At 35.0% G+C, this 14986-nt stretch overlaps 1 protein-coding gene across 1 annotated transcript in view; it reads right to left on the reverse strand.

The window, feature by feature from the left end:
- Positions 1-14986, reverse strand: part of WDR72 (WD repeat domain 72) — a 114870-nt gene that overhangs the window by 39055 nt on the left and 60829 nt on the right. The window contains exons 15-17 of the mRNA XM_009885723.1: positions 12760-12851; positions 9755-9837; positions 3570-3681 (exon numbers count right to left, since the gene is read on the reverse strand). Coding sequence (XP_009884025.1) covers positions 3570-3681; positions 9755-9837; positions 12760-12851 — 287 coding nt within the window. The remainder of the gene's footprint in view (positions 1-3569; positions 3682-9754; positions 9838-12759; positions 12852-14986) is intronic.

A 14986-nucleotide genomic window follows, 5' to 3' on the forward strand; every position in this document is an offset into this window, starting at 1 on the left:
ATTCCTGGAATATCACGTACATCAGTTCCTCAATATAATATCCTCACAATTTTCTTAAAATGTAAATAAATCTAGTTCTTCACATATTACAAAAAATAGAGGCACATGATTCCAGAAGAACTTGTATGCTATAATGCTGTTTCAGATAAGATAGTTTTGGTTCTCTATGTGTAGAAGAAATAGGCATCCAAGGATAGCACATAGTAAACTGCTTCAATTTTCAGTAGTGCAGTAGCTAAAAGATCACAGTCCTACACGCAACACACCTAGATGTGAGGGAATCTCATTTCTAACCCTTACCCTTGCAAATATTTTCAGATTTCCATAAAAAGTGAAGCAATTTCTGTAGATGACTCACTGCAGAATGCCTTGAGGATAAGCAATGAACTACTGTTGAGGAAGATAAGGGTTCAGATCAACTACAGGAGGGACTATCCAGTTTCTTTGTATCCAATCACTGAGCTATTGAATGACAACAGTGGTATTAACACCATTTTTCTTCCAATCAAAGAAGTTCTGCACGTGACTTGGTATGGACTAGGTATGTATGTCATAAGATCAAATACTACAAATGAAAAATTAATGAAGAATGCCAGCAAACCTCTTCATTTATGCAAATAAAAGTGGATAGATTCTTAAGGTTTTAAAATCACTGCCTCTGACTCACTTGGCAGTGGAAAACAATACCGCACTGACAACCTGTTAAATTATACCATTACCTGAGATTATCAGTGTTTAGGAAAAAGGCAAGAAGGGTTAGAGTGCAATGTACTTTTTAGAATTATGACGAATGTCAAAAAAATTAGGCAAAACCTCAGCTTCTTTGAAGAACTGAAGCAAAGCTTGCAGAAATCAATGGTAAGATTGCTATCAATATGTTTGGAACAGGACCAAAATTATTATATCTGACGTTAACATAAAGAAATTGCAGATGTTTGCATTTATATTTCCTTTTAGCAACAATGACAGAATTTACTAGGACAGAACACAGTTAACACTTTCTCTGGCACGCTTTACATAAATAGCTTTAATTCCTTTTCTTTGTTTCTGAAAAAATGTGTTATGGATTGGGTTTTTTTTATCTTTTTTTTATTCAATTAAACAATTCTGTCTGTATGGAGCTGCAGAGAAAAATATAGCATTTTAAATTATTCAGCAAGTGAAGCTGTTGTGTAAATGCTGTCACCCGTAACCATGAAGTAAGGATGCAGGAGCTTCCTAAGGAGTAAGGAGCTTTCTGAAAAAACAACTATATAATATACTATAAACTTCAAAGATAATAAAAACTGAAGGTCAAATTGTGAAAGTTCAGTTTGTCTTTTTAAGGAAAGCTTCTATTGACTTCAATGGAAATTTGTTGAGTTAAACAAGGTTAAACATCTTCAGATCAAATCTATTAATTCCAATTAAACAAAAATTCAATGATGACGACAGCCAAGACTCAGATACTTTTACTTTGGTTCAGAGTGCATGATCCCAGTCTTGAATTATGACTTAAAAACCTGAAAAAAATATTTAACCTTTACCTTGATGTTGCACAAGATGACAGCTGCTGTACAACCCATAAATACAGAGTATATAATAAGATATAAGATGACATACCTATCAGATGAATGACTAAAATCAGACTTAATTACTCGTCTTAGTAATTACACTGGTAGTGGACTTACTACTGGATGGGTTTTTAATAATTTCTGCATATCATTACATGCCACAAATAGTTTCTCTTTAACATGAGAAATCACAAAAAAATTGTTCAATTCTGAATAAACCCACCAAGTTTCGCAGTGCCTTTTAGAAAACCATACAAACAAACCCAAGAATATTTGTGCTATTTACATACTGTGACAAGTAACACAAAAAAATAAAATGTTAATGGAAATTAGATCAAAAAGAAAGGTAATATATTACTAGATACTCATACTGTAACATTTCTTTCCTAGTCTTCCTACATGTTTTCTGTCTGTTTCAGGATACATTATGTTGCTGAACAATGGTATGTCAAAAAAATTCACTCTGCTATACAGGATATACTTATGTACTTGATCTATTTATGTAGTTCAGATCATGAAGTATGAAAAAAAAAAAAAAAAAGGTCCCAACCAGTGTAAATTCATACGAACACTGTGCACATTCTAGCAAAGCAATTTCCTAGTTGCTTCTTGAATAACCTTCAAATAATAGGGTTAAGAATGAAATGATGGTAAAAATCTTTTACTAGACAATCAAACCACCAAACTCCCCTTTTGGACAGTGGAAAGCTCCCCTTAATTCATAACCTGTATGAGACTTAATACTAAATTCGAATTAAACAACAATTGACTGCTAGACTCTTGTAATCATTCCAACACACTCTTTGTAACAGAAGTGTTTTTTCATCTAGTATAGAAGGTTTTTGAAACAAACCCAAAGACCTAAACACATCTGGAGTTTGCAGATATCTGCATTTTCAACTTCAAGTTAGTCCCATTTTTGTTGTAATCCATGTCAAAACAGCACATTGAAATGCACCACAAAAATTCAGGAAATTTGAAATCAAATCCATATATGAACTTTATAGCCGGGGATGTTTTAATTGCAATGCATCTTGTCCCAAACAACACAAAAATAAAATGATTCAAAGCAATCTTCAGTGTAAGCAAAGTATAAACTCATATATGACAATTATTCAAAGTGTTTGAGTTTCACTATATTCCAACAGTCCAAATTATAGAGACACCATTTTTTTTTCGTGGCCTGAAGCAAGTGTCACTGATCATTTTTAGTATCCTGAACAAGCAGATTGGTAACAAATTTTCATGACAGACACACACACTCAATGAGATTATAAATTAGTTTCCCAAGAGAAGGCTCACTAATAAGATTGGATCTAAAATTTAGGTCACTTAATTTTAAGACTCAGCTAATGGGCTAAAAAAAAAAAAGAGTATAACTTCATAACATAAATTCAGGTTCAATCATTTTTACCATAAACATTAGCACCATTGTAAAGTTGCAAAGAGTAAGCTTCTTGTAAAATGAAATGATCTAATTGTAAAATGCATTTGATATCTCCTTCACGGAGGTTATTTCTAAAAGAAAAATAAAATATTCTGTATTACATTATGAAGTTATAAAATTTAAGCAATTAATTTTTAGTGCTGTATAAGTTCTGATGTCATTGAAGAGATAAATTTGTAAAACTTCTTTTCAATATGATTTACTGATTCTATTTCAAAAAAGGTGCTTCATTTATTTGTAAATGTATTTACAATACCAGAACCATCATACAATCAAAGAAACTTTACCTTTTTTCTTTAATGTTCAGCAATGATGAGAGAGTGTGAAAGTCCTTTAGCTCTTTCACAATTATATGAGAAAACTCAGCCTGATAAGGTCAGGAATAGGCCATTTGGCTTGTCTTATACAGAAATGATGTATTATGAACTCATACTCCTAACTTGTTCTGAGTACTAGAGAAAATTCTTCTAAAAGAATATACCAATAAATTTTCCACCTACACGGCAAAGAAACATTTTTAATGTATTGCAAATCCCTCTCCTCAGTCTTTGGCAGTGTCCACAACTTACCATTTCCATTCTCAACTGTGGCCAATGACTCTCTGCAGATTGCCGTCCTTCTCAAGGTATTCATAGTCCTTCGAACTTCTGCCAGCAGCACCGCTTGCATTGCCTCAGTAATCTGTCATAAATGCAAATTATTATTGGATGATATCAGTACTTCAATTATTTGTCTAAGCATTTGACAATTTTAAATAACGACTACAAAATTTTAAGACTGTTTCAGTGAATGTCATTAGAAAGTCAACACTTACCTATATCTTTCAGACAGTGACAATCGTGTATAACACACGTATCATAATCAGTAATAACACCCATATTGAGAAATAAATGTTAATTGGATAGCAATAAAATAGCGCAAGTTGTCAATTGTGACTGCTTCCCACTAACTGAACATTCAATGTCTTTAATCTCAAAACTAGAATCGGTCTTCTACTGCCTCCTTGATGATTTCAAGGGGTCATCACAATATACCTTAGTAAAGCACATGATAACAGTTAATAAGAAATATATATTTTTTTTCTCCGATTTGTGCAAAAATGCTTCATAGACTGAATAAGGACCTTGTATTTTGATGTTTTAGAGTTTTTGGTGTCTAGTCTCGCTCTGAAAAGCTAAAAGAATGTTTTCTTATTAGTGGGGATCCTCTATTACTCTAGTTCAAACACAGTAATACCGTATTTTTTTGTCTAACTCAAAGAGAAATCCTATTCCTCAAACTCCTCTTATCCAAAATGAACATCTGCTAGAATTATGAACAGCCTATAAACGGCACTTGCAACAGCTGATGCAACACATGGGTGTTAAGACAATGCAGTGTGGAGAGTGTATGATAGAGTTATTCCTTTCCTTCTCTTAAGCAGAGAAGTCCCAGGGGAACTGAGAAAGTTTAAAGACTTAAGACGTTTATAAAGCACATGAAGACCTTACACAATGGGCCCAAGCTTTTGCAACCCTTACTTAGTCTAAATTTCAGCATGGCGCAGAATGGCAGCATGCATACCTTCGCTTCATTTGGTATTTCCTTCAGGAAAGAAATATAATTTTTCCCCCTCAGGAATTCATTCTCAAGTACAAGAACTTTCCCGAAAGACAGAGAATCTAAAGTTTACAGGACAGTGTACTCCACCTCAAATTAAATATGATTTAAAATGGAATATGAAAATTTCAAGTTAAATATGTTGATATTATAAATATCATATAAACATAAAATATTTATATGACAAACATTCTATTAAAAATATTTAAGTTTAATATGAATTTCAGTTGACATGCAGGCTCCCTTAAACTGCCTGGAAGAGAGAGAGTTTCATCTGACTAATCAAGTACAGTGAATTTGCGGGCTGTCCTCAATCACATTTCTAGCTGCCCTTGTAAATTCTAATCATTAAGCAGAACAAAGGCTGTAGGTGTCCTTGGTGACAAAATCCTTTATTGTAGACAAGTACACCATAGCCAGGTCCAGAGTGTGAAAGTTCACAGCAAGTGAACCCAGCCCTATGTGTTTTGACATAGCACAAACCTTCATCTTGTCATAATAGCTCTTTATTTTACAGGGGAAACCAAAGGCAGTTTCCAATTCCTCACATCCACACAACCCTGAGCATTGGGGATTACAGATCCTGACTTTACAGCGGACTCTTACAATATATCTACAATAATTAAGAAAGAGAAGGAAATACAGATGTGTTGCCATTGTCCTGGGAAAATTGTTGACAAAAAAAAATTCTTACAGAGGTACACAAAAGAATTGCACACAGTATGTGTTTTTCATGGTGTTCTGACCTGCTAAGAACCTGTCACTAATCTGATCAGATATTCACCACCTGTACCGTTGCTGTGCATGCCAGCCAGGGCAGCATCTGTAACATGTAATTTCTTCTAACGTCTTAAAGCGAAATAAAAAACTGTAGCAAATGGCACAACATGATATTGTAGAGGCACCTGTACATCTCTGCATGTGACTTGTCTATCACTTTGTTGAATCTGCATTTCCACAGTGCTGTGTGGTATCACGCATTTAGTTTTGTCCTCTCACTGCGCCTTCCCCAAGAATTCATATACCTCATCTATCATTATCACCTAGTTTAAAAATCTCAAGAACTTTTGCCTGTTTCTAACACAAAACAAATCTACACGAGCACCTTTCATTTTCTCTGATAGCTTCCACTTTATCTTTAGTATCCTTCTGGATTACACATACATCGGCTATCTTGTTGGCTACTAATAAGTGCTCATTTTTTTCCACTATAATTGTAATCACTGTCATAACTACTACCTGCTTTTTAGTTGGGATTGTGAAATATGACAGAAATTACATTTCTCCTATGCCTGAGAAAATATAAGCAGCATATGTCCAACTATAAATAGAGATATTAAGGAGTGAAAGGTAATTGTTTGACTCTGCAGCAGAAATACTAGAGAACAGTAGACAAGTGAACAGAAGTTGAGGCAAGCTGTAGTGTTACATCTATACTAAGTTATACTGGCTTTCCTTTCTACACTTTATCAATTACTTCCAAGGATTACTATTCTCTTTATAATGAGTGGGTCCAAGGAGAGAAGTCAATAGCCATCTCTCCTGGTTATTGCTCAGGCCGTAACCTCTGCGGGGCTGAGCCTTGCAGAAACTGCCTCCCAGATGAATCCATAACACAGTCACATCAGGGAGCAAAAAAATACAGATGAAAACATCAGACTTGTATTACCCAGTCTGCTTTCCTCTAATTCTGGACAGCAACTGCACTTGTCTAGACACATACTGTAGTCATTTGGCTTTAGGTGGAGTCAAACACTTTAAAAACAAATGCATTCAGAGCTTGTTAGAGAAATTACTGCAAGCTTGGGCATCAGTAAAGAAGGCACTAGGTTATCAGTACTACTCTCTGCAATGGCTTCAACACAAAGTGGTTTATTCTTTGAAAGTAAAGTCCTTTGTAATATATCTCAGATTCATCCCACCTTATTTTAGATATTAATGAAAATTAAGTAACTGAAGTGAAAAAAAATACTGGTGGACTGCAGGAATCAATAGAAATAGATGAGAGTTTGAGATGATTCATTCCTCCTAAAATCTCAGCAGTTGCTCTACACTGCCTTTCTTTTTCCACTGATGACACAGAGAGGCTAAAGCAACTACGTTTTCCTCATGCAGATGATTATGTCAGAGATCTAAATATGGCATCAACGGTTTTCCTACAGGGAGACTGTGCTAAGTAGCTAGCTGATAATAGAGGATACAAATGTTCTTATACAGAAAAAGAATACTGCAACATCAGGATGGCAGTAGAGGACTTCCAAATCGGGATCTAAATGTTGTACGCTGAAGCTGTATAAACTGTTTTTCTGACGATGCTCCTGAATTAATACATCCGAGTTCTAACAAGGTCTTATTACTTGGGACTATACAACAGGACCGTTTCAAGGTTAGAGCTGACTCATGTCCAGGTAGCTTAGAACTAGGAGGAACAATTATATCACTTGGACTGATCGCAAAGGCATTAGTGATGACTGCGATAAAGCTCGGTTATTTCTATATGGGTATGTCCCATCACAGAGCCCCGATACTCCCATACAGAACAGAAGGGCAAACTGCTGAAGCCCCATAGACTGATGAACACCCTGCAAAGATGACAGACTGCCCACGTGTTGTCATGTAACTAAAATCCTTGACCATAGCTGTGTACACTTAACATTTTGTTAGTGGAACCACTGACCTATTAAAGTTTCATGCAAAACTCACTGCCATGTTTAGTACTGAATTTCTTTGCTGAGATTCACACTGAAAATGGGAGGGCAACTTTGGAGACAGGGTTGTTTACTCTGTTTCACAAACGGTTGTCCAGCTCAGGGAGTGAGACATATGGTAGAAGGAAGCTTACTTGGTCTATCATAATTTTGTGAAGAGATAAAGGACTTCAGTCTTCAGAAAAGTCAACCTAACAAGAACTAACTTCACTCAATGAGATTTTAAAAGATCTTAGAGCAGAAAAAAGGAAGCAGATTATTTCTCTTAAACAATTCTTCCTCTTGAAATGCCTGGATAAAGGTATAGGGAGAAGGAATTCCAACATCTATCATTTGAAGACTAAGGAGCTAGCAAGAACATAATAATTATCAAAGAAATCCTTTTGGTGGAAAAAAAATACACTTATACCTGCTAGAGCCAATAACAGGCAAAATGCTTTGATTGCACCGCAGTTTGAACATTCTGATAACTTTTTTTTGAAGTTTACTTTAATGTTTACCCTTTTAGCCAAAACAGTTCCATAAAGCTGCAATAATATAGTATTATTACTAAAAAAATTTAAAATATAACCAAATACCTATCACAGATATATATAATATATATATAATGTGGTATTTTAGATACAGAGTGAGGCCAGAAATGCAACCACTCGAGTAATTTCTGGGCAGGATGGGAGTGTGGCAATAACAAGTTACAGTTTATCTGAAAGAACAGCAAAATGCACGATGACAACCTTTCCTTTAAAATCATCTGGGGGAAAAAAAATAATCCTAGAAAAGGATGTTTAAAATATACGCATTTTTAAAATCTAAGACAAAAACCACCTCCCTCAGCCTTTCAACTGCAACAAGTCAGTAGACCCCCGATCAATCATTTCCAGCAGGTTTTTTCAGTTTCCTTGTTTGCACAGAATCTGTTACAGTACTGTAAGGAGATGAGGAATCAATAAATGGCAAGTCCTTTGGGTCACGTCTGAGAGTCACTATCCTCCACTGAAGACAGCAATAAAAAAGTTTCTAAAAGCAGGGCAACTTGTGATGTTTTGGGTAGATGTACATGAGTGCTTAATCAGGCTGCTCAGGACTAATAAATTGGCCATAAATCTGTGTTTGTAAAAAAAAAGGTTTAACAAAGCTACCCTAATATCAACAAAAACTATAATTTTGTATAACTGGTTGCCGAATACCCACACCTATTGCCTACATCAAAATTATTTTGAATGATAAAATGTTTACGGCAGTTTGGTGGCAAACCCAAAATCTGCACTACAAAGCAGGTTAACAAAGCTTATTACAACTACGAGGCTGCATCTGAATAATTGCAGCTATTTGAAATTATAATTGCAGCTACTGAAACTGGGGTCCTGTATTCGATTTTTTTATTAAAAGGATTCAAAAAAGGAAAAAATCTTATTATAAGAGAAAGGAAGACAGTTTGTGAGGAAAGAAAAATGCTGAAATAATATGGAAGCTGTGCAGACAGCAGGGCTATAATAAACAACTGATAAGCTCAAGATAAAATGCTGAATTCCACTGAATGTGCATATGTGCAGAAAACATTACTGTCTGTCTAATAGAAGAGGGGACTATCACTGCAGTACCCCTGTGTGCATCAGCTCTGGAAAATATTCTTTACACTTGAAATGCAGCACAGAGTTGTGTTCAATTTTAGAAATAACGTCATAAAGTAAACTTATAACAGGTATTGCCTTTTTCTGGACTAAAATACCTTGTATTCGTAGCATACCGTCTTGAGTTTCATACTCCTGAACATTAACTCACTCCAGTAACCACACAACTTCATTTAAATGCATATTTTCCAAATGAAAAATGGTTTCTAGATTTCACTGTTCAGATTATTTCACAGTTACCTGTCAACTCTCAAGAAACAGTCATTTATCTCTCAAGACATCAGATTCTTCACTAACAATAGGCATGAGCTTCATCTGACCTGGGAACCCCTACCTTACTTCTCTAAGTCATTCTTGAAGAGTGTTCTAGTAAGTAAGGACTTGAGATTAATTATTTATTCCTTTAAGAAGGCATTTTCTGTTTCTTCTATAATAATACATTGGCACATGACACTGCCTTTATTTTGGCCTTTATTTTCCTGGAGCATAAAGAGGCATTTGGAGTGTAAGTTACATCTGGTTGTTAGAGAACAGATAACTCATTTTTTTAAAACACGTGCTGTGAGCAAGATCACCTAGATTAAAGACTAGTAGTACAGTTACTTTCCCATATTTAAACACGTGCTTTAAGGCAAAATAGTTTAATGAGTAGCATACTTCATAGTGAAAGAATAATCTGCTTTCCATAGATCTGAATGGCATAATTTATGTAATAATTTCACCATAAATCCATAACTATTATGTCACATCACAGATTCCAAATACTGAATTATGGCCAATGTTACATTGCAACAACTGATACAGGCTATTTCCTACCTTTATGGATTGCTCACTCCAACAACAGATGAGTTTCAGCAATGAAACACTCCCAAAGCCTGAGGAATGATATCTACTTTTACCTGAAAAAAACATATATAGTTTATGAACTCACAATATACATAGAAGTACACAAGTAGAAAGATATTTAACAATTTTAATTTTTCACTTCAGCAACACACCTGAAAAGATCTGAAAAAGTGTGTTTCTTAGAATATGTTTTCATTTGATGCTATAAGCACAAAGTGTTCAGACAATATATTGTTTAACATTTATTCTTATCCTAAATCAGATTAGTCTCTTTTTAAAAAAAACCCCAAAACCAAAAAACAAACAGAGGTCTGATATCCCACAGAATATGTTTTCATCATAATTTTCTAAAGATATTGAGAATCTTTTCCAATTTGGACTACTTAACTATGGATTTTACTAAGTAAACTCTAAAACTATTTGAATGCGTGTTTCTTTACCTTCAAAACAGTAGACTAGAGTCTATGCAATAATACACTCAATAATATTTTGTATAGTTCCAGTTCCACCTGATTTACTTTTCTGCTACAGGGCAACAATACTGCTGTGTGGTCAAGATGTCATATAACCAGTGGCTCACCAGTTATGCTTGTAGTTAAGAAAACTGTTACATTTATGGATTTGCATGTGTGTTTTATTACTATCCATCCTGAGTTTCAGATTATTTTCAAAGCAAGACACAGTTTGAACTGGCAGCTGCACCAGTTCTTCCTCATTTTGACTTCAATAGACAAATGTGACATCTCAGTACTTTACTACAGTGTTTGTTGCCAGACACATAAGTTGGGTAAATTGGTTGTATTATCCTTTGAATCCACACAAGAGTCTCTGATTGCCAGTAACATATAATGTCTTGAGCAGAGGAAATTGAATTGTAAGTAGCAACTGTAAGTGTTTCAGTAACTCCTAAGTTCACAAGTATCCTGATCACACAATGCATAGTCGTTCCCTTAAATGTTAGATTCCTGCGGCAAAGACTGAAGTTGAAAAAAATCACATTAAGTACCTGCATATTGCACAGTGAATAGGGTACACTAGTGTACTCTGAATGGGACCAGTACACTATTCACTGAATGACCATGTCAATATCTAATATAATATATAAACATACGTACAAACATACACACAGGTATAATTGAAAAAAAAAGAATGAAAGAGGAAAGAGTAAAAAAGAAAACCGCAGCATTTTACAGAATGATGGGGTAATACCTTATCTTCTATCTCTGATAGCTGACATGGCATGTACCACAATACAACATGTAAAGGCTAATAGGAAAACACAAAAAGGGATGACAAAATGAGAGGCAGAACTGATCATACAAAGGTAAACCTCTTCTTCTCAGGTTTTAGATTGAACTGTGATTTCTTTATATGTCAGGATGATTTTTACTTTCTTTTTTCTGCCATTTTGGAAACTTTGCTGTGTCAAAGCTCAACACTATTATTTTAAACCTTTCCCCCAGTTTAAAACTTACTTCTTCAGTACAAACCTACTGATTTGCAGTTGAGTTGCCCCTGTGGGACAGAACCAGCTCTCCAAACCTTGGATGCAAGGAAAGACTCAAGCAATGCATACTTGAATTAATAGCTTTTAAAGTTCTTACTGACTCAAGAGCTAAGCTGAGGCAGCTCTGGTCTGAACACAAAAAAGTCTTTCAGCAAGTGTCTCCACTGATCAAGAATAGTACAGCAAATATGGTACCTATCATCTAACCTTGTCCTAACCTTGTTGTGGCACGAGAAAAAAATGGCTGTGTATGCAAAAAAGCATTAAAGACACCTGTTTTAACTTGGTTTTATTCCCACCTCTTTGCACACATGTAAATGTATAAAGTCCAGAAATGTCAGCAAAATCAAGATGTAACATTGCCCATTCTGCTGTCCTATGTGTCCTTGACACTCAAGAACTGGTCATTCCTAAAATGTGAGAGATCTGCAAGTCTCCGATAAGATTTTAATTTGCAAATCCAAACAACTGTGGGAACTAGTAGATATGAGATATGAGCTAGATTACCTTTGAAGTTTTAGGTCATTCAGTAAAATTATTTTTATGTCCATGGTCAATTTAGTCATCTCTAAACCATTTCCATGCCTTTCATCTACTTATTTTCTATTGCCACCTGATTTTATGTTCCATCTCTTTCTTCCAACAGGCGTTTCTGCTGTCATCATAAGTTCTACAGTTACGGTGCATGTAAGAGTCAGAGAAGCAAAGGTACACTAAAAACTGATTTTAGATGGGGATAGAAAGGCTTATTTACATAGCAGAGGGTCAAGATTTGACTTGAAAGAAATCTGTGTTATCAGCCTAGACAGTACTCAGTCTGTAACAGGAACACTGTATTTGTTGGGTAATGTACACTAACAAATTTCCATATTCTGTTTAGGTTTTTATTTAAAGATTCTTTGGTTAGTTGCACACTGTAAAAATAAACTTAGACTGGCTTGCAAAGCCAAGATCGGTGAACAACTGCCTGTGGGACATTAACATGAAGAGATTACTTTATTCTGCCCCAAGCCAAAAGTCTAAGGGCATTATTGAACAGTCAAGATGACTCTTGTATTACTAAGGCAACAGTTTGCTTGAAGGGCTGTATATATTATTGGGCGGGTACGTAATGGTGATGAGGGAGATGGGGGAGGAGGAGATGACAGCGTCCATCTTATTACATTTCTGTTTTTCAGATTGCTAAAAAATGCTTTTAGAAACTCAGCTGAATGTTCTACCATCACAGAAAAAATATTGTTGATTCCAGTATTACTTAACAGTTCACATTTTGTTTACATGCTTTTGCGATATTTACAGAAGAAAACAGAATAATCCAGCTTCTGTATTTGCAAACTGGACCTGCTCAAAGCTGAAAAGTAAGTAATTTTTTTTCCATTATTGAAGGTAAATGATGTATTTTAGCAACAAAAAGCATGCAAAACAATAACACTTAGAAGCTAATATTGCCACTCATCCATATACTTACTCCTCTGTAACTCTCCATAAAAACGGAGGAATGAAGGTGTTACTGCTTCTAAATTTCGCCATTTGTCATGTACAGATTCTGATTTCTGTGGACTAAAAGAATATGAAACTATTAATCAAAACCTGAACATACTTACAAAAATCTTATGTCTTAAGGTAGGTACTCTGCTATCAATTATCATCAACTGCAATTTAGTTACTCCTCAAAAATCACTTGCATTCTTTTGCCCACAACTTGGTATTGAAACATTCACATATACACAAATACTGAAAAGTACCATCCATATGCAGGAAACTTTACATTTGGCTCAAAACTTAGAGTTATCTCCTATGTTGTATCAAAAAAACAAATTCATATGTGAAGAATTGAATCAAAGTAGTGTTTTCACAAAGGCCTTATGCTGTTGGTTTTTTTTTCTATTATGTAGGAAAAAAGCTCCCAGAAAACACGCAACTTTATTTTATAACTTTCCATTTTTTGACAGTGTTAAATAATTTAGAATATTATCGCAATACTTAGTATTTCAGTAGATGGCAACAATTTAGGAGACTAGTGCGTGCATAGAACTACTGGTCTTCAGTACTTCAGTTAGTCAAAGTCAGCAACCTAACCCTTGAAGACAAAGGATACGGAAGGGAAAGGAAGTGAAAAACCTCTCCAAACCTTTGCGCTATTTTAAACTATTTCTTTTAAGTACATTGCCATAGTGATCTATATTTAGGTGTCATTTAAAAATAATATACTTCACCTTTCCAATTCACTACAATCAACAGTTAAGTCATAATATTTCAAAAGCCTCGCAATACTAAATAACTCTGAAAGCTTTCACCTTAAGAGCTTTAAGTTACAGACACAAGTCTCAAAAGGCAAGATAAGACCAATTCTTTGAAGATCTTTTCTTACTAGCTTCTTCCTGTTGCTGTCCCACTTTTATAATCTGACCCATTTTACCAGACTCCTTTATTTTCACAGGCAGGGTCAAGTTGCAAAAAACAACAGATACACAAACACATTTATGAACAACAGCTTATAGAGGTCCAAGTTCCAATTTTTTTCCAAAGCCATGTTTTTCATACTTTATTCTTTTTTTATTATGAATATTTGTTTGGAAAAATATTCAAATTATGCAAAAAATACTGGCATTTTCCCTTTTTTTTAAAAAAAAAAAAAGAAAAAAACACCCCAGATTACTACTGGTCTGATAATGTGTGCGTAAAGTATGTAATTCACTGTTTGCTATTTTCACATTCCACAAATTTCATTTATCCAATCAAATAGCTAATAGTTCACAGAAATACTATAGCCTGAAACTTACTGATCCAAAACACAAGCTGAAAATTTATGATAGCAACTAGTCAAAAGTTTTTCAACCAGATGTTTTTCATTGGGGAATGATGATCTGTCAAACCCATGGTTTAAGCAGAAAAATACATATATACACACACATGCTGACAAAGACAGAGTTTCTGCTCAAAATGAGAATACCAGACTCATCCGAGACACCCAGTAGTCTATGAATTGATGAAATGCATTTTTCCACTTTTGACTCTCCATATTAGAAGTATGTATATGTGTGTATTTCATTTAACAAAACAGAAATTCCTTTCACTCTCCTGTGAAAAAGCACAATCATTGGATATGCCAAAGAACAGGGATTTAAACTTTATTATCGCATTCCCCAGATCAAGACCATACCTGACCGACACTAAAATAATTCACCTTACAGCCCAATGAATATTTCATTGCTATATGCAAAGTGGGCCAGCATTAACAGGAGAAAGCTGGAATCCCAAAATTATTACTAAACCAGTAGATTAGACCCTGGGCTGCACTCCAAAGAATAAATATACAAGTCCATTCTCCAGCATCAAAGCAGGCAGAACTGCGAACATCGGCTGAGCACACATTAAGCACACGCGCTAGTCACTGGATAATCTGTTCGGATATTCCTTCTCCTGGTTTTAATTTAAAAGTTCAAAAGCTTTTGGAGTTTGTACCAGTATGCTAATAGAAAGTAAACTCTCACAGGATGGAGAAACATTCATGGCTCTGCTGTCAGATAAGCTATGGAAAGGAGATCAGAGTACTTTTTCTCTCTCATACTAGCAACTCAATTAGTAAAAGTTGCTTGTATGGCAGTAACACTTAGACCCTTACAAGCTATGAAAGCTGTCCCACTAACTCCTTCTGCAGATGCTCTGGCAAATTAGAATTCTACACATAGTAT

This window comes from Charadrius vociferus, unplaced genomic scaffold (assembly GCF_000708025.1).
Source record: "Charadrius vociferus isolate BGI_N301 unplaced genomic scaffold, ASM70802v2 scaffold325, whole genome shotgun sequence".
Taxonomy (NCBI): Eukaryota; Metazoa; Chordata; class Aves; order Charadriiformes; family Charadriidae; genus Charadrius; species Charadrius vociferus.